At 32.1% G+C, this 21569-nt stretch overlaps 1 protein-coding gene across 8 annotated transcripts in view; it reads left to right on the top strand.

Moving 5' to 3' along the window:
* Nucleotides 1-21569, top strand: part of LOC118200157 (fasciclin-1-like) — a 680498-nt gene that overhangs the window by 499929 nt on the left and 159000 nt on the right. For all 8 annotated transcript variants that reach the window (XM_085807030.1, XM_085807025.1, XM_085807024.1 and 5 more), the window contains one exon: nucleotides 18173-18360. In XM_085807030.1, coding sequence (XP_085663156.1) covers nucleotides 18173-18360 — 188 coding nt within the window. The remainder of the gene's footprint in view (nucleotides 1-18172; nucleotides 18361-21569) is intronic.

Here is a 21569-nt window from a genome sequence, read left to right as displayed (position 1 = left end):
CTTACATTTTCTGATATTTAGTCTATGTCATATTTCAGTACTTCAAATGAATTTACACTGCTCACACTATTATTTTTTCATGTTTTAGAGACACTAACTATACTAATTTTACTATTTTTCCTGCACTAATTGCATCTATGTCAGCACTCATGATAAACTAGCAATTGTTTTGCATCACATGCATAAAGAAATTCTTAAAACCAACTTTTTCAATATCGTACTCAAATTACTGTTTTCCAGATGGGAATTACCAGTATTCTTTGGTTTTACTCTGTTACATCTTTTTAAATTTTAACATTTTACTTTTAATTCTAACATACATCTTTTAAACAGTTTTTTCTTTTAATGATAGCCTTACCTTATTTGTTCAAATTAATTCTTTCATTCACCTTCTTTACTACCTTTCAGTACCTTCATAATTCACTATGCAAACGCAATGTCTTTCACTGACATTCTGTTTAATAATACCACAAGTTTCCTTAATTGACAAAAAGCGAATTATTTCTCATTTCAAAATAGAACTACTATATTTTTGCACAAACAATACCTTTATCCATTCAAGCCACCCCTTAACCTGTAACTGACGTAGCGATAGGAAAGGAGATTCTTATCATATGCTCTTTCGACATTTGAGGTTTCTAGAACTTCTTTGACAAGTATATCAATACCATCAGAAAATATACTTAACACTTTTACCCAGTTTAAAGGCAACATACTGTTATAAGAATGGTTTTAGTTAAATTTATAACACAAATAAACGCATTTTGTGCTAAATAGGCATAAACATTTAGATTCAGAATATTTCTTTTTAATCCGATGTAAGACTTGAATTTCATTCATGATACGGATTGTCTCTTGATTTTCTTTTTGTTTACCTTACACTAATAGAAAATTTTTATTTTACAAGTTCAGCTTTTAATGAAATAGAAATAAAAACTACGATACACCTGCTGTTTTTAAGAAAAGGAACTTTGATATATTTCTGGAAATGTAAATGCTTTTAGAGTTTTCTTTCAATAACGTTGATTTTCATTACCTTACTAACTTCAATAATTCTCTTATTAGCTAATATGAATGAAAGAAGATTGTCAAAAATGTGACACAGTATAATTCTTACGAACATATGTACCTTTACCAGCATACAGATATTACTGATTGAAATGAAGAAAGATACAGATATTTTACTCCAATCTACATTAAATTAAAAAAAAATATTGAAACTTTCATACATTCCAAAGAATAAACGAAAACTCAATAGATATTGTCATGTTTGTATATATGAGATAAAAGTTTTATGAATGGTATTTAAAGTAATGCTTAGAACTTCATAAAAGCGAACATTCACTATGTTAATACACATATCATCAGTTATTTACATTAATCAATATAATATTAATCATTACATGTACTATATGCATATATATTTAAAGTTTAATTGTCTTACAATTGAATAATTAACTATTGAGAGAAAGAGGTTCATATCTTACACTATTTAATTCACATGGAACAAATTTTTCCATCAACCACATTGAACCAAGTTTATTAAATTCGCCAAAGCTCTTTTATTTCTGCATTTTCACACTCAGGACACATTTTAAATGTAACTATTGATTACCATTTCAAACACCGATATCATAACTCAGTGTAAAACTACATCATAACTCATTTTTTCCCTACTAACTACAATTTTATATATTCAAGAAGTACATCTAGACATGATCATTTTCTATGTTCTAGCAAATCGATTCAATTGCGAACATACTATTAAGACTTGCGATTTTTGAAGACTTGCATGTATTAACGATGTCAACGTTTCTTCGTTTTTTGTAAGATTCGTATCAAACCATGTCGCATTCGAATGTGGTGTAAGAGATCACTTTTTCTTTTAAACAATTGTAAACAATGGATGCAATTTATAAAAAGAGAAGTATCATGCTGTTTCAAAACATCATCATCAGCATATTTCTGTTTCTTTTGACACCAGCAAAATTAAAAAAAAAAAAAAAAAAAAAAGGTTCGTGAGATTTTCTTGAAATTCTGTTTTACTTGAAAAAAAATGTCCGAACATTCAATACGATGTAAAGATTCATATTGTTTTAAATTCTTATGCTCACTAAATATTTTTTATCACGATTTACTCTTAAAAGTAACTTTATAAGTTTTCATATCCTTTTTACATGAAAAGAACTTGTGATTATTCACTACAAAATTCTAAGACGAGAAGCTTCGCGACTTTTCAAACTACAAATTTAAATTTCTTAGGACATACACTACATCTGATGTTTCTTTCATGAGATTTCAAATATCTCTTCAGATTACTCGTATTCAAGAAACCTTACAAATATATCACATAAGTTCAGCGAATAATCGCTTCATAAACTCTTAAATTTTCAACACGAATGAATCACTTGAAGCATATACTGCACTGTAAACATACAATACTTAAAAAAATTGTTATAAAAAATAAAAATACATTCATTTCACCAAGAAGCTTTTCTATTTAAATACATTTATTTATTTCCAAAGAACAAGTTTCTGTATTATACATAAAATATACTTAGAATTTTCTTTCATTAGTTAATATCAAATTAACAACAATATCCATTTACTGATATTTGATATACATGTTTGCTTTAAAATTAAAACTAAAATTTCAATATATTTCTATTAAAAAAAAACATAATGAAAAAAAAATACTCATAACATCAACCAAAGACAGAAATTTAAATAGAATAGCTGTACTTATATTAGTGCATTTTTATAATCTTCATAACATTTCGATTCAAAAAACCTATTACAAAATAAATGAAACATTTTTTTCTGCCTTAAAGAATCTCTTATATTTTTAAAATTAATACATAAAAATATATCTTCACCAATATATTTAATTCTGTCCTCAACACTTATTATAATGCAATCATGTCTTGTTTGTGAAGGATGATTTACAATGCAACCTTCGCATTTATATAGCTTTTTTATCACTGAATTTAATTCAGTTTTGATAGAGTTTATGAGTTCTTTAAAAAGTTCATCATCATCACTTACGATATCCGAACAATTGTTTTTACATTTGATTTGCAACGGTAAAATAATTTCAAAAATACTTTTATATAAAGTATTAGATACATCAGGAATAATTTCTTTCAATTTTTTAAAAATATCACAGTTTACTTTTAGGTATGTAGGTTTTAGTTTAAAAGAATTTTCATCTTGTTTAAAAACTTGTTGAAAAATACACTCACCTTCTTTGTTGAAAACTACCAACTCATTATTGCAAATGATGCTGGCACTCATATAGACAAGATTAAATTCATATATTTTTGAGGAAAATTCTTGCCATGTTGCAGGAGTTATAACAACACCGCGTGTAGTAGGGTATAATATTTTATTTTGTTCCACACATTCACGTAGATGAATGTTCATTCTGTTTTCAAACTGATTTATGGACACAAAATATCCCCAACCAAGAGTCCACTGTGCAATCAACTTCGAACTTTCTTTTTTCTGTTCTCGATTATTCGGCATGAAGATATTTTCAGGAACAGACTTCATATAGTGGGCAAACCAGTCATCCTCTGGAAGTTCATCCTCATTATCTTCCAAGCGTCGTTTTTTAATTTTCGAAATTTTTATGTTTCGGAATGTGATACTAATTCTAGGATCTTTAACGTCAGGTTGAGAGGGTATTCCGTGCCTCCAAAATTGATTCGTTGGGTGTCTCATTACAAGGAGAGTTCCATGAGTTAAGTCCACGCTTCGAGATGTGAAATTTCGCCTGGTAAATACCATTTGACGTTTTGCACCTAAACTGATGATAGGTATATCACTTTCAGGTTCGAGACAAGTTTCATTGTCTTTATGCGTTGAAAGTTTCGCCACTCCGTCAGGATAATAGTTCAATAAAGCAAAATTATATTTTTTTCCAGTTATCGTTTCAACATAATCTTTTACATTTAGAAGAGTTTGAGTCCATGGTTCTGCACAAATGCTCGTTCCAGAGAATTTGTAACTAAGTCCTTCATCACCAAAACCGAGTACTTTTCTTCGTGGAACATACTGAGTCCCATTAATTTCAAAACTAATATTTTTAAAATCATAATTTGATAGTTCATCTAGCAAAATATCAGCTTCATTTCGTGAATAAAATTCTTCGTATAATTCCACATTTAACTCTGTATCACATATATTCCTCATATTCGCTTTTGAATCTAACGACAATTCTGAATGATATAGAAATACGTAGCATTCTTAAATAGCAAAAATTATCTAAAACATACATTAACGAAATGATTTCATCAACACTTATCGTAATACATTCTTGTCATGTCTTGTTTGTGAAGCCAGTCTTTCCGGTGTCATATGTGTAAAAATAATCATGATAGGATAGTGGGAAAGAGTTATAGTGTCCTAATGTTGTTATTCTGAACCTCGATATTACATATATGCATAAGGAGAATCTTAAAAGCATCATCCACTTAACATGATAGAGTAATGGAAAATTTCTAAAACTCTGATAATCATACGCGAAAGAATGTATTATCTTAAGGTTGTTGTTGCTATTCCAAGTTTGACAATACATACAGAAGTGAAGGAAGACCCTTGATGAGTGCTGCACGTCATCATGAAAAATATAATTTTGCTTTATTGAACTATTATCCTGACGGAGTGGCGAAACTTTCAACGCATAAAGACAATGAAACTTGTCTCGAACCTGAAAGTGATATACCTATCATCAGTTTAGGTGCAAAACGTCAAATGGTATTTACCAGGCGAAATTTCACATCTCGAAGCGTGGACTTAACTCATGGAACTCTCCTTGTAATGAGACACCCAACGAATCAATTTTGGAGGCACGGAATACCCTCTCAACCTGACGTTAAAGATCCTAGAATTAGTATCACATTCCGAAACATAAAAATTTCGAAAATTAAAAAACGACGCTTGGAAGATAATGAGGATGAACTTCCAGAGGATGACTGGTTTGCCCACTATATGAAGTCTGTTCCTGAAAATATCTTCATGCCGAATAATCGAGAACAGAAAAAAGAAAGTTCGAAGTTGATTGCACAGTGGACTCTTGGTTGGGGATATTTTGTGTCCATAAATCAGTTTGAAAACAGAATGAACATTCATCTACGTGAATGTGTGGAACAAAATAAAATATTATACCCTACTACACGCGGTGTTGTTATAACTCCTGCAACATGGCAAGAATTTTCCTCAAAAATATATGAATTTAATCTTGTCTATATGAGTGCCAGCATCATTTGCAATAATGAGTTGGTAGTTTTCAACAAAGAAGGTGAGTGTATTTTTCAACAAGTTTTTAAACAAGATGAAAATTCTTTTAAACTAAAACCTACATACCTAAAAGTAAACTGTGATATTTTTAAAAAATTGAAAGAAATTATTCCTGATGTATCTAATACTTTATATAAAAGTATTTTTGAAATTATTTTACCGTTGCAAATCAAATGTAAAAACAATTGTTCGGATATCGTAAGTGATGATGATGAACTTTTTAAAGAACTCATAAACTCTATCAAAACTGAATTAAATTCAGTGATAAAAAAGCTATATAAATGCGAAGGTTGCATTGTAAATCATCCTTCACAAACAAGACATGATTGCATTATAATAAGTGTTGAGGACAGAATTAAATATATTGGTGAAGATATATTTTTATGTATTAATTTTAAAAATATAAGAGATTCTTTAAGGCAGAAAAAAATGTTTCATTTATTTTGTAATAGGTTTTTTGAATCGAAATGTTATGAAGATTATAAAAATGCACTAATATAAGTACAGCTATTCTATTTAAATTTCTGTCTTTGGTTGATGTTATGAGTATTTTTTTTTCATTATGTTTTTTTTTAATAGAAATATATTGAAATTTTAGTTTTAATTTTAAAGCAAACATGTATATCAAATATCAGTAAATGGATATTGTTGTTAATTTGATATTAACTAATGAAAGAAAATTCTAAGTATATTTTATGTATAATACAGAAACTTGTTCTTTGGAAATAAATAAATGTATTTAAATAGAAAAGCTTCTTGGTGAAATGAATGTATTTTTATTTTTTATAACAATTTTTTTAAGTATTGTATGTTTACAGTGCAGTATATGCTTCAAGTGATTCATTCGTGTTGAAAATTTAAGAGTTTATGAAGCGATTATTCGCTGAACTTATGTGATATATTTGTAAGGTTTCTTGAATACGAGTAATCTGAAGAGATATTTGAAATCTCATGAAAGAAACATCAGATGTAGTGTATGTCCTAAGAAATTTAAATTTGTAGTTTGAAAAGTCGCGAAGCTTCTCGTCTTAGAATTTTGTAGTGAATAATCACAAGTTCTTTTCATGTAAAAAGGATATGAAAACTTATAAAGTTACTTTTAAGAGTAAATCGTGATAAAAAATATTTAGTGAGCATAAGAATTTAAAACAATATGAATCTTTACATCGTATTGAATGTTCGGACATTTTTTTTCAAGTAAAACAGAATTTCAAGAAAATCTCACGAACCTTTTTTTTTTTTTTTTTTTTTTTAATTTTGCTGGTGTCAAAAGAAACAGAAATATGCTGATGATGATGTTTTGAAACAGCATGATACTTCTCTTTTTATAAATTGCATCCATTGTTTACAATTGTTTAAAAGAAAAAGTGATCTCTTACACCACATTCGAATGCGACATGGTTTGATACGAATCTTACAAAAAACGAAGAAACGTTGACATCGTTAATACATGCAAGTCTTCAAAAATCGCAAGTCTTAATAGTATGTTCGCAATTGAATCGATTTGCTAGAACATAGAAAATGATCATGTCTAGATGTACTTCTTGAATATATAAAATTGTAGTTAGTAGGGAAAAAATGAGTTATGATGTAGTTTTACACTGAGTTATGATATCGGTGTTTGAAATGGTAATCAATAGTTACATTTAAAATGTGTCCTGAGTGTGAAAATGCAGAAATAAAAGAGCTTTGGCGAATTTAATAAACTTGGTTCAATGTGGTTGATGGAAAAATTTGTTCCATGTGAATTAAATAGTGTAAGATATGAACCTCTTTCTCTCAATAGTTAATTATTCAATTGTAAGACAATTAAACTTTAAATATATATGCATATAGTACATGTAATGATTAATATTATATTGATTAATGTAAATAACTGATGATATGTGTATTAACATAGTGAATGTTCGCTTTTATGAAGTTCTAAGCATTACTTTAAATACCATTCATAAAACTTTTATCTCATATATACAAACATGACAATATCTATTGAGTTTTCGTTTATTCTTTGGAATGTATGAAAGTTTCAATATTTTTTTTTAATTTAATGTAGATTGGAGTAAAATATCTGTATCTTTCTTCATTTCAATCAGTAATATCTGTATGCTGGTAAAGGTACATATGTTCGTAAGAATTATACTGTGTCACATTTTTGACAATCTTCTTTCATTCATATTAGCTAATAAGAGAATTATTGAAGTTAGTAAGGTAATGAAAATCAACGTTATTGAAAGAAAACTCTAAAAGCATTTACATTTCCAGAAATATATCAAAGTTCCTTTTCTTAAAAACAGCAGGTGTATCGTAGTTTTTATTTCTATTTCATTAAAAGCTGAACTTGTAAAATAAAAATTTTCTATTAGTGTAAGGTAAACAAAAAGAAAATCAAGAGACAATCCGTATCATGAATGAAATTCAAGTCTTACATCGGATTAAAAAGAAATATTCTGAATCTAAATGTTTATGCCTATTTAGCACAAAATGCGTTTATTTGTGTTATAAATTTAACTAAAACCATTCTTATAACAGTATGTTGCCTTTAAACTGGGTAAAAGTGTTAAGTATATTTTCTGATGGTATTGATATACTTGTCAAAGAAGTTCTAGAAACCTCAAATGTCGAAAGAGCATATGATAAGAATCTCCTTTCCTATCGCTACGTCAGTTACAGGTTAAGGGGTGGCTTGAATGGATAAAGGTATTGTTTGTGCAAAAATATAGTAGTTCTATTTTGAAATGAGAAATAATTCGCTTTTTGTCAATTAAGGAAACTTGTGGTATTATTAAACAGAATGTCAGTGAAAGACATTGCGTTTGCATAGTGAATTATGAAGGTACTGAAAGGTAGTAAAGAAGGTGAATGAAAGAATTAATTTGAACAAATAAGGTAAGGCTATCATTAAAAGAAAAAACTGTTTAAAAGATGTATGTTAGAATTAAAAGTAAAATGTTAAAATTTAAAAAGATGTAACAGAGTAAAACCAAAGAATACTGGTAATTCCGATCTGGAAAACAGTAATTTGAGTACGATATTGAAAAAGTTGGTTTTAAGAATTTCTTTATGCATGTGATGCAAAACAATTGCTAGTTTATCATGAGTGCTGACATAGATGCAATTAGTGCAGGAAAAATAGTAAAATTAGTATAGTTAGTGTCTCTAAAACATGAAAAAATAATAGTGTGAGCAGTGTAAATTCATTTGAAGTACTGAAATATGACATAGACTAAATATCAGAAAATGTAAGAAATATTTTGGTATGTGTGGATGAAACACTGAACGTGGTTGTAAAATTAGAAATGAAAATTATCAACACACTTAAAGGTAATCGGGATTTAAAACTAAATATGATGTTAGAAACTTTGAAGACCATAAAACTATATGAGAAAGAAATACATTTAGATATAAATGGTATTAAACTGTAAAGTTGTGAATGGAAATTTCTGAGTAAAACCTGTAGATGATCTATTATGATCGAGGAATAAAACAAGTATTATAAAAATTGTAAGGAAATATTTGATTATGGAGTAAATGAAAACAATCCATATCGTTAAAATGAATAAAAAGGGATAAAATGTTGGAATTACGAGTGATGAGACAGAAATAAAAACATTATAATAAATAAGTTAAGCTAGAATTAAGAAATATAAACACAGAAGGGAAATCATGAACGTAAGAAAAGCAATTAACAGTTATAGACTTAAGTTTTTTTTAAAAAAATATTCGGTAATGTAAGGAAGATATTGTTAAACACGTGAAAGAAATTAGAAATTCTGTAGAAAATTTAGTAAAAGAACTAAGATCATGAAAAATAAACGTTTCTTTTTAAATACAATTTCATACCACTAAGTTAAAGTGTGTATAGAATACTAGAATGGTTTAAAAAAAGTAAATGAAGTTAAAATTCAGAATATATTGAACATTATAACGTTAAAAAAAGTGTGAAATTGCATCTAAAATTAAGTAATGTAACAAATAAACAGCACGTGCGTGAACGTTTGTGAAATATAACGTATAAGTTAAAAATCAGGTATTCTGAAATTTATGAAAGGTATGAAAAAAATAGTATGTGGAAATTAAATAAAATATTACAAATAAATTAGAAACGTTAAGTATTAAAAAAATATGACAGTAAATGAATATGTTATTATGAAACAGAAAACCTGAGAAATAAGTTAAAGTTTCATGAAAAACTAGAAAGGATAAAAGTATCAGAATAAATTGATGAGTCGATTCAAATTCCATTTTCTTATATAGGCTTTTTTACCTAAATCTGAATGTATCCCGTCAGCTTAGTGGTTAAAATCTTCAAACTACTCAGCTGGTGAGATATTTTGTTTCAGAGTTCAATTCTATATTTTGAATAATAGAGTATTTTTTTTTTAAATAGAAATTTCTAAAATAAATTTTCTTTTTTCGTCCATAGAGGACGCCATGAGCAATTCCTAAATAGATTATTTTCATTTTTCATCCCTAGAGGACGCCATGACTCCGTTGCCAAATTAAAAAAAAACTAACTTTTAATGAAAAGCAGGAGGTCTACAACTCAACCAGCAGTCTACCAACAACTCAACTCAACTCGAGACCACGCCCCTTTGGTGTGATGACGTTGCCTTTGGCCCCGCCCTCTGTGTGACGTCATTGACCACGCCCTCAGCTCCTCAGCTCCTCCTGCCGCAGAACGCCCATTTTCTATCTACTAGTGTGTTATCGTCGAGTTGACGCATTGTAAATTTTAAAGAGTTTAATAAAGGGTACTCTTATCCCTTCTTCTGTGTAGTTGCTACTAGAACTTTCTACACGTACAATTGTCACTTAGAAGATAAGCAAGTTGACCCTACATCTTAACCCGCGATGACGTGCGTCGGGCATCCCAGGCCCGGTCGTTACAAAAACATAATACATAAATTTCTCTCTTTGGTGAAATTTTTCGACGTTCTCAGTAGCTGCGTTCAAGGTCATGTATGTGTCATTCACAAGCATTTCCAGAATTTATCCCTTTCTCTTTTCTTAGAAACTGGTAGCCGGGCTTCCCAGGCCCGAGGCGCGCGCTCGCATTGTCATTTAGAGTTGTGAAGAAGATCAGGCAGTTGCAAAAATGTCTCGTTATTTGAGTTACAACGATGAAATGAAAAAATTACAGAAACTGAAGTGTCGACTGATGAAGATTCAGTTAATGAAGAAGACGAAGAAACAGTTGATGAAGAACAGTTTAGTGATCACCAATCGAATTCTGAAGAGGAATTAGACTCAAGACTGAGCTCGTATAACGAACTTCTCGTATCTAAAAACAAACTTTCCCATTGAAAATAATGTAAATACAGTTAATCTGTTCCGCAACCCCAAAAACATCAGCAGAAAAATCAATTTTCCTAATAAATAACACTGATAAATAACATAACCGTAATTTCCCTTAAGAAAGAGTTCTGACTGGCGATAGGGATGTGAAGAAGACGAAATGGGTTATTGTGGGGAAGAAGAGTCCCCCTGTGATTCAAGAAGGCTTTCTTTTTTTAGGAATTTTACCCCACTGGAGGGCAGGTTCTAGGTCAGAATCAACTTATCCTGATCAGCACCATCCTCATCCGTACTTTCCCCCAGATATACAATTTCTTTGACTAGCTACATTGTGTTGTCCACAGTTTGAGGATCAAAACCTAAATCAGCAATACTCTGAGGCCACATTTTCTTCCAAGCTGAATTCAAGGTCCTCCCAGAGACTTCTTTCTACGCCCTATCAATGAGATTTAAACAATTCAGGCTGTTGAAGTGATCCTTCCAAAATTCTATGAGGGTCAGGCTGGTAATTTCGGTTATTTCAAAACACCATTGAAACAAGGCCTTCGTGTACAGCTTCTTAAAGTTAGAAATGACTTGTTGCTCCATAGGGTGGAGAAGTGGAGTGCTGTTGGAAGGAAGAAACTTGACTTTTATGAATTGAAATTCCTCCAGCAAATCATCTTCAAGCCCTGGAGGATGTGCAGGAGCATTATTAAGGATAAACAAAGTCTTGAGTGGCAACTTATTTTCTTCACTGAGGGACTGGAAACTTCATTTAATCCATTCGATGAAAAATTGTTACCCAGGCTTTCCTGTTGACCCGCCACATCACATTCACAAGGTTTTACTGCATCTTCTTCTGCTTGGAAATTCATGGATTTTCTGTGTGGTAGACGAGCAACTGCGTGATTTTACTATCTCCACTTGCGTTGGCGCAAAACAAAAGGGTAAGCCCATCTTCCATTGCCTTCTGACCAGGCAAATATTTCTTCTCTTGCGTGATGTAGGTCCTCTTGGGCATTTTCTTCCAAAAAACCTGCTTCATTAGAATTAAACACTTGTTGGAGAAGAAACATTTCTCTAGTAATAAATTGTAGGAACTCTGACTGAAATTTATCAGCAGCGGAGTTTCTTGAAGAAAGTCCAAGTGCAGATTCTTAACTTTAGCCCAAATGATAGCTTCCGACACCGCCTTTTTCAATCGTTTTGCGGTTTTGCAGCTGAGGACGGTGGTTCGGTAAAACTATCGAAACTAGTCCTGTGAAAATTTTGTAAATATAACGCTGATTTTTGTTGTTTGACTTATGAATTAGTAATACTGAGAGATCTGACGAGGTATTCTTCGAGTCGAGCCAGATCGGAAAACGCGCCACGCATACCAAAAACCTGGCTAGTTGCTCGTTACTCGAGTCAGTGCTCGTATTTAGAGACGATTCTTTCTCATACTTTCCTCTATCTTGAATTTCTCGTATGTAGAGGTGCTCGTATCCTTATGTTCCACCGTATATCTCTTTTGACCTGCATAAAATAGATAGATTAATGACATACAAAAAAACTGATTGCATATATATATATATATATATATATATATATAATAGAAATAAAGAGGCAATGAACAGCCGGAATTTTGAAGGTGCAGAAATGTTGATCCATAATGAATAGGAAACTGGCATTGTACAGTACACAAGGTTTGTATATATCCATAAATACTCAAATCGCTAATTAGAAAAGCAAAGGATATCATATTTGATGATAAAGGCATAGGAATGAACTCCTCATACTGGAATTTAAATTTCATTACTCTTTAACACACATAGCCTTAAAATATGATAAATGTATGATAGAAAATGAGAAATAAAGGCTACTTCCATTGCTAAGCTTCATTGCTATTGGTCTTTACACTATCATTTCAACCTTTCTTCTGTTACGATTATCGGAGACAGTTTGTGCTTTTGTTTCAATCTTTGTGCATCTATTAGCATTAGTTGTAATTCTGACTATTTATAAAATTTACACGTATCCTACAAATTTGTTTCCTTCTTTTCCTAGTAGGGGGGCCAACAGCGGCCGAGCGATAAAGACGCTGAACACCGGTTCGAGGTTCGAATCCGGCGAACGGGATGGCTGCACGTGGTTTTCCCCATGTGTAACGTGTATACGAGCCAGTTTCCTTTATAAAGTCCTCCACGAAAGACATCCCTTCCTTTAGGCAGATAGCAATCGTGTGCTTTGTCATAACTGAATACTTCGATCCAATCTTTTCCTAGTAGATGGCGCTCTTGGTTCACTTCCATGAAATACCTCGGTGTGGAGAACCGATGCATTTTTGCCCAATAATATGTTGCTTGAAGCGAAAACTGTGTACGTTTGGAAGGATAGTCTTGAAAGGAGCTGAAACTTTTAATTAGAAAAAACGGAAAATTTAAATGCGCAATTTTTTGTGGCATTAGATCTCGATAATAATACACTTGACATTATAAAAAGGAGCTGAGAAATTTTTTCTTTAACTCTGTTCATACAGCGTTCATACAACTGACAAATTCATGCTCCAAAAACACAGAGTTAGCCTAAAGAACTGGTAGAGGAAGTCTTCATGTTTATGACCTCTTTCTGTTCTTTGTTTTCGTGACTACAGAATACCACGAGCAGGACCGTTCCTAGGCCCCGCGTTCTTTCCTATGATTGCCACCCCGAAATTTAAAAAAAAATTCTCAATAATTAATAATTTTTTTTTATTTCATACTCACTAAGTACTTACATATGACAAATTGCTTACAACGTATTTACAATGAATTTAAAATATTTAGGTGCGGTATTGCGACAGTTCGGACGCTTTCGAATTTTGGCTGCCCGCGTACTTCTACGCCCTGCACCCCCGCCAGGAATGACCATGACCATGAGCGCTCTCGACATCGTTCGAGCAATATCACTGTCACTGCTACTCAGGTAGAAAAAGCTTTATGGGTATTTAACATGCAAACCAAGTTCTGATACTGTTGAATTGTGTCATTTATAACTAATATGGAAGAACACCTGCACTGGCTTTGGACTGGGCGTTCCTACAGTAAGTATGGTCCTAACATAATGGCCACTAAGAAATCCGGATTTAACACCGTTTGATTACTACCTGTGCCGATACATTAAGGACTGATCTTCCGTTTCTCCTCTTTCTAGAAATGTATACAATCGTAACCAATACACCAGAACATGTACTTTGACTGTTGACGTGAGGACACGTTTAGGAAGAATTTATTTCATTGACACGTGCCATGTTCACATATAGAACATAGTCAAAAGGATCACATATAGAACATAGTCAAAAGGATCACATATAGAACATGGTCAAAAGGATCACATATAGAACATAGTCAAAAGGATCACATATAGAACATGGTCAAAAGGATCACATATAGAATATTTGTAACTTAGCCATGTAGTCTTCTAACCGTGTGATCGGTGCAGCTGTGTTTTAAAAACTCTTGTTTCTTTAAAGCTTTAAACGCTGTATTTACTTTACGCTAATTCTTTGTTTTGAAGAAAATCATTTAATAAACTTCTTATCTCCATAAATTTCCTTTTCCACCTCTGGTACTTACAAAGCATTTTTTAAAAGGCAAAATTTAACTTATTGCGGTATGTTGCATGAGTAATAGTCATATAATCCTTGCAATTAATAAGAACTTTGAGGTTTTTTCAGACTATTTAAAAGGTTTAAACTTTGCAAGTGTTGTATATTAGGAAGAAGGAAAAAATGTTAAACATTGTTTCGAAATCTTACATGTTTCCTAAAATTTATCGGAACTATGTAATTATTAACCTGTTTAAAGTATTTAAATTCTGTGAGTGATTCAGAAAAAAAAAGTATTGTTTGAAGTTGAAAATCCCTTTTTTAATAAAAGTTGGAAGAAAATGTTTAAACTTAGAAGGCATTAAAAACCTTTCTACAAGATTTATTTCACCGAAATGGGAGGGGGAGGAAGGATTAGGGAAAAAACATGCATAATAAGTGAACTTTGTTACTAGATTTTCTACATTATGTGACATCTCATGTTCTTTAAAGACGGAAGTTCATGAAGTTTGTAAACTTTAATATGCCAAGATTTAAAAAAAGCAAATTGCATTCTAACGTATTCTGAAACCGACAGAAAACGTATTCATTACAGAATGCAAATTGTTTTCTTTTTTATGCACATACGGCAGCACAATATTATCAACTATAAATGGGAAATATTTTAGAAAAAAAATACTGCGACTATATCTGAAAGAATAATAAATTTCTTTTATTTTCTAATCTAGTCTAGTCGTTAATTCTGCATAACTTAGTAATTTTTCAAATGCATTCATTCCTGTTTGTTAATTTCATTTTTTTAATTTCATCACATTCAACAGCAACCAGGTTTTTTAAGATTCGACTTTAATTAAAAAAGAACTAACTGATTGAAATTTGTTCTTCTGGAATAATTAGTGCGGTAGAGATTAAAAATATTTATTATTTTACGAGTAGTTCCATTTTCTTTTAGTCGAGCGAAGCGTTAAAGAAGTAAATAAAGAATATACCAGCGACTTTTATTTAAACATATTTTTTACTTTAATTAATGTCACTTAATTAACACCTTTTTCAATTAAATCCTAAATTAAAGCAGGTTAAAAGATATTATATAGGCAGTATTTTGTCTTTTTGTTTTCCGTTACGAATATTTTACACATTTTATGCGGATTCAAATGAATTACTTTGTAAGACATTCAGTGTGTAAATCTCAGTTACTGTAGAAAGTGACGAATCTTAAGAACTAGATAGCGACTAATCGCTTAAGTTCGTGTGACAAGAAACAACAAGATGGAAGGGTAACTAATCCTTTATTATTCCAATAAGATTTAACAAAACTCCGCCTTGGAGTGTACAATCAAAGCCGACACTCGGGCTTGAACTTAAGAGACTAAGAATTAAACTAACACTAAGATTAACTAAAATATAGCCGAAGCTAATCAAGTTTCTAATGCAGTTGGCCCCTTAAACACCAGATGACTGCGAAGCTTATCAAGGGCCTGAGTACAGCCGAGAGTAATACAGCTTTGAGAGAGAGAGTGTGGTCAAAAAACAGACGCGCGTAAATCAGAAACTTTGATTCTCTCTCTCTAAGACCAAAGAACTTCGCGGTTAAATACCGCTCTTCGTCATTATGTATTCAGATGATATTCTAAAACTATGTTCTGGCCGGAAGTAGTAAGTTGAAGTTAAGAATTTGACAGGAAAGGAACTTTAACTTAAAACTTTAACTGTAATAAAATTAACATAATCCTTAACACTTTATTGTTGAAACATTTAAGATTTTTTTTCAAATGAATACATTCTTAATTAAACTGCCTTACTGAATAAAGTGAATATTCGAAATATTTATTTGATTTGCTGTTTTATGTTTCTGAGGGAGTAAATATTTGTTTTGAACAGTGTACAATACCGATCGTTTTCTTGAATTGTGTATATGTTAAAGAAAAATTCCAATTTGAATTTGTAACAGCCATTTATAATAGACTCTTAAGTCTTTTTTTTTTTCCTTTAAAGATGACACTTTAGACTTTCATCATTTTTAAATTTATCCTAAAAACTGTGATTATATTATGTGTTAATAAGAAATAACAAACATAATTTTGAAAGAAGATTGTTATTAAATTCCTTATTTAAATAAAACGTAAATTTTTTTAAAAACATTTCACATATGTAAATTTCTTTATATGTATTTAAATGTAGGCATTTTTGCTTGAAATGTTTTTGTGCATTCCTGTGTATATTACAATAAACTGAGCTTTGAATTTTGGATTTCTCTGTTATTAGGCTTAATAAAATATTCTGTCAGGCGTAGAGAAAAAACGAGAAAATTTAACCAATATTTATTAAATATTTAAAAAAGAAAACAGCAAAAAGCATTGTTAATTCCGTGCACTGTCTTATCGAAAACCCAATAATAAAAGAGCCAAAAAATGTGAAATCTCTGCCTTAATTACGAAAACAACTCAACACTTTTGAAACATAAATGTCAAAGAAATGAATACTTAAAAAATAGTTTTCTGTTGTAAATTTACCATTTTAAGAGTAAGCTTTTCAGTCACCACTTCATTCTTCGCAGAAGAAAATAAAATATGACAATTATCTATTAGGATAGTGGTCCCAAACCGACGACCCACAAAACACTTGTATGCAGCTCACAAATGCATTTCAGTTATGCATTTGTGAATTTACTTTGTAGAGTCCAGTATATGAACTTCTGTCTAAAACTGGAGTAGCAGGAAACTATGCAAGAGAAGAGTTAGTGATCTTTATTAAATCTTTGAAAACCCAAAATGCGTCTACTCGACGCTAACAAACTTCGGCTCTGCTTGTGCAGTAACTAAAAGTCAGACAATTGAAACTAAAAGTTGAGATATTAACAATAGATATAACTAACCTACAGGGCTTAGAGAGATCTTATAATTTAAACCCCCTTCGAAGCTAGTGGCTACTAGGCTAGCTACTTAAGATAAAAGTAGTAAAACATTAGGGTAAAATGAGCGACTAAATACAGTAGTTTAATTGTAAGAACACCTACAACATATAAGAAGTGCCCATTTAATTAAAAGGGTGGTCAGTAATTAACAGTTCTATTTAAGATCTATTCTAAGAAATTTACTGTCTTTATTCCTGTGTCTTTGCGTGAACTTCAGTAAACAAGAATAGCATAAAATTCGATTAGTATTCAATGTGTACTTTGGTGCTGTAAATATCAAGTTGACGTATAAAATTTTGCATAAATCTTCGCAGACAGCTCTTCGTAACACATATTCTTAAAAATGAAGTAATAATCATTATTTATGGATTTTTCCAATTGTAGAGATTTTCAACTGTGTTTCAGATTTTCTAATTTGTCCCAAGTTTTATAAAGAACTGGTTGAAATTTGTAGACTTGTAGGGTATTTCGGCCACGTTCTTGGCATGCTTTCGTAGTGCAGTGGGCAGCACACTCGGCGCGTATTCGAGAGGCCCATGGTTCGAGTCCCAGCGAAGGCGTTGCTCATTTTTCATCTTTCCTGCTTCCAAAAAATACCTGATGTCTCTACAGTGGTGCTCGAACTAAAAGGTGGTGAATGATGATTCTTCACCATCAGAATCTGGCAATTGGGTTCCCTAAAATCCCCAGTTGCCTTTTAAAAGGGGACGTATATAAGGTATTTCTCCCGCCTTCTTGGCATACCTTTGCAGTGTAGCGGTCAGCACGCTCGGCGCGTATTTCGAGAGGCCCGTGGTTCGAGTCCCGGCGAAGGCGTTGCTCATTTTTCATCTCTCCTGCTTCGAAATAACCTAATGATTATACAGACTCATTAGGTTCTTTTGATGCTGGAGACGTTAAAAATGGGCAATGCGGGATTCGAACCTGGACCTCTCGAATACGCGCTGAGTGTCCTACCATTACACCATAAAGGCGTGCTGAAAGGAGGAAGGGAGGGGAAACCTTGTGAAATTCAAATAATTATCCTGATAATTCACTTTAATGTTTTGAAACGTAAATATGAGTTAAACCTTCGTGAATTCTCTAAAAATGTATATCTTATTTCGTTTCAGGTGGAATATTTCGCAAATAATGCGAAAATCGTCGATTCAAAAGAGTATACGTCGACTGAAGGAGAAAATCAAATATTGTACGTCATAGATGACATTCTCGAACCGTATGTATCAAGTACGTCAATGCCTCCGTCAGCTTATGATCTCTTGAGCCATCCCGAACAACACGATATAAAGGAACCCCTAAGGTGAGAGAAGCGAGAATGTACTTTCTAATTATACTATTATTTTAACATACTTAAAGGCCACATTTTCTTCCTGATATTTTTTCATGTTCTCGCAGCTAAATGGTTTCACCGAATATTTCATACATAAACTAGAAACATTTTTATCAATCTTACAACAATTCAAACTTGTCTTGACAATAATAATGTGGAGCTGTGTTTTATGTGTCAAATACCTTGTCAAGGATCGCTTCTGTTACAGGACAGCATGCTGTATAAACATATTTCTTATATTAGTTTATCTCAGGGTTTCTTAAACTGTGGGTCGTGACACCCATGGTGTCGCAAGACTTTCAGCAGGGGGTCGCCAAAAATTTTAGCAGTTTTGATATTTCTTTCACTATGTAATAATTTTACAATTACCCACTATTTTTACACAATGTATCTGAAAATAGGTAAAGATTAAAAAAAAAAGTACAGACAAAGAAATAATGTTTCGACGCATTCATTTTATAATATAAATGTTCGTTTTACTTGCTTTGCACGTGACGCTGTCATTTCGTCTGTTACTTAAAATTTCCACATTGTTCTATGTCTTAAAATCCGAAATTAAAGTTAATGACTTGAAACTGCAATAGTATATTACAGTAAGAAGTAAAAAAATTGACTGTTTCACTCACGCGTGTGTCGGATTGGGGGGTCCCACAAAATTTTCGTAAATTATGGGGCCCTCGGGTCGCGATAAAAATCTCAGTGATAAAAAGGGGTCGCGGCTGAAAAAAGTTTAAGAAGCCCTAGTTTATCTGAATAAACAAAGAAGTAAAATAAAATCATGTATTTTAAAAACATTTCATTGACAATACTCACTTACAAATGCAGAGCTGTATTGCAGAGTCTAAGAATAGGGCATGAAATGAATATAAATAATGTCGGTTATAATCTGTTGGAATGAGTTTTTATCGTTACATTAATTTGCGGAAGTAGAGATCAAAATAATGTGATTGTTATCCTGACAGAGCTGGAATGTATTTTGCATTCTAAGTACTGTGTACTTTAAGTTACAGTTGAATGTGAAGAATCTTAAGAACTAGTAAGCGAATAATCTCTTGAGTTCATGAGACAGGTGAATGCAGGGCCCGGACACCCCGACGGCTTTATATGACAAGTCGGTTTTCGTCCGGTACTCGCACTTATCTAGAACAACACAACCCTCGCGGCTTTCCGCGAGGGCTGCATCGGAAATATATTAATGGAGAATGTGAGGTTTTGATATGGCCAAACAAGGGCGTATGCATATATGCTTCAGCATACAAATAATAAAAATTTCATACATAGGTACATTGGCTGGTATAGGTACATTGGATACATATGTATATTGGCCTAAGTGGTTAATGAGATAGGCAAACAATAAACACTTATACAATAAAAGAATTGATACACTGATAATGCAAACTGGCGTATTAATGCAGAAGAAGACAGTTAATGATTACACGTAATCGTTGATCATTCTGTATGACTATACATAAACTACTAGAAATGATACACATAAACACTTATATATTAATAGCAATGATATTCTGATAATGACCCATGCACAGTAATACGAATGATGGCGATAACTGAAAACACATGATCATTTATTATTCCTAATGGGCAATAATCACACATCAATAAAAATGATACATACGCACCTATTTGTTGACAGAAATGATACACTGAGAATGAAAATTGTGCATCAGTATGAACGGTGACAATTGAGACAGTAATTAAAACTTGGAAAGGGTTTAAAAGACCCTTTATTATTCAAATAAGATTTAACAGAACTCCGTCTTGGAGTTTTACAATAAAGCTGACACTCGGGCTTGAACTTAGGAACTAAGAATTAAAACTTAACTAATCTTAACTAAAAGGATATAGCCGAAGCTATCAAGATTCTAACGGAGTTGGCCCCTTAATGCTAATTGACTGCGAAGCTATTAAGGGCCTAAAGTACAGCCGAGCGTAATAATAGCGTAAGAGAGAGAGGCCTAAAAAGGCGGACGCGTGCTAGCCAAAATCTCTGATTCTTTCTAAGGCAGTAGAACTTCGGTTAAATACTACTCTCCCTCAATTTGCATTCAAACGTGATTCTAAAACTACGTTCTAGCCGGAATTGGTAAGCTGAAATTAAGAAGCGATAGGACAGGAATTTTAACTCAAAATTTAACTGTTAGCTAAATAAATATAACTCTTACAAAAATTTCTGCAGATGCTTTCAGGTTTCCTTAACATTATTTATTTATACTTATTCATGTTACCTTCTATACAAGGTATTTCCCCTTCTAAAGGCAACGAAATTTCCTGAACTCATTATGTCTCCATCCCCGTGCTCACCAACATGCTATCGGTGTTTCGTATTCTGTTCCTAATTTGAGCTTTGCCACAGTGTAATTCGTCCTTCAGAAGCAAGTACTGTATATATAACGTTGTTTCTTTATCGTAAATCTTTACTTACTACTGTGGACAACGCAGGATAAGAAAATCGTCTTCGCGGTCCTTGTAAGTTACTGTTTCCAAGCTTTTATGAAGTGTGCCAGACGGCATAGTTTGACATCGTAGACGCAATAATTCGTTCCAATTGACAATACAAAAGACATAACTTCACGACCAGTCTCAAAGGACAGGACGCCTGACGAACCAATTATCTTGTTTTTCCTCTGATATCGTTCCAGAGATAACGAATCAGAGCATGTAAACTAATACTGAAAAATTAAGAAGGCGTGGCTAAATCAGTCTGAAGATTTTTTCCATCGGAACAAGACCTGAGAATGCTCTTGAACTCTCGGCTAGAGAAACTAGCCGTTAGCAAAATCCTCACATAACGAGGCCGATAGCTTTACGTACAATAATTGTTCAGTGTTCTCCATGTTATCAGATATTGTTATAGAGCTTCTCATAAATCTGTATCAAATATATTTTGCGTTCAAAAAGTGGTAGGTAATAGCAACCTCAACAAATGTACTAAACAAAATAGCAACTTAGTTACTAATCCTTACATGGAGCCATCAGCGCAAACTGCAGCCGATTACTACACTATTCTATGCTATCCATAAATTATGTATATTTGTAAAGAGCCTCCCGTAATTGTAATAAATATGTTTCCAGTTTAACAATGCAAATAAGTATTAGGCAACCTCACAAAGGTACTAATCATTAAACGGAGTGAGATGCTCCATCTCCATTATCATGAATGT

Source organism: Stegodyphus dumicola, chromosome X1 (genome assembly GCF_044657685.1).
Source record: "Stegodyphus dumicola isolate Sdum_Otavi_A_Nest chromosome X1, ASM4465768v1".
Lineage (NCBI taxonomy): Eukaryota > Metazoa > Arthropoda > Arachnida > Araneae > Eresidae > Stegodyphus > Stegodyphus dumicola.
The sequence above is the reverse complement of the archived record's forward strand: the minus strand, read 5'-3'. Positions and strand labels throughout refer to the sequence as shown.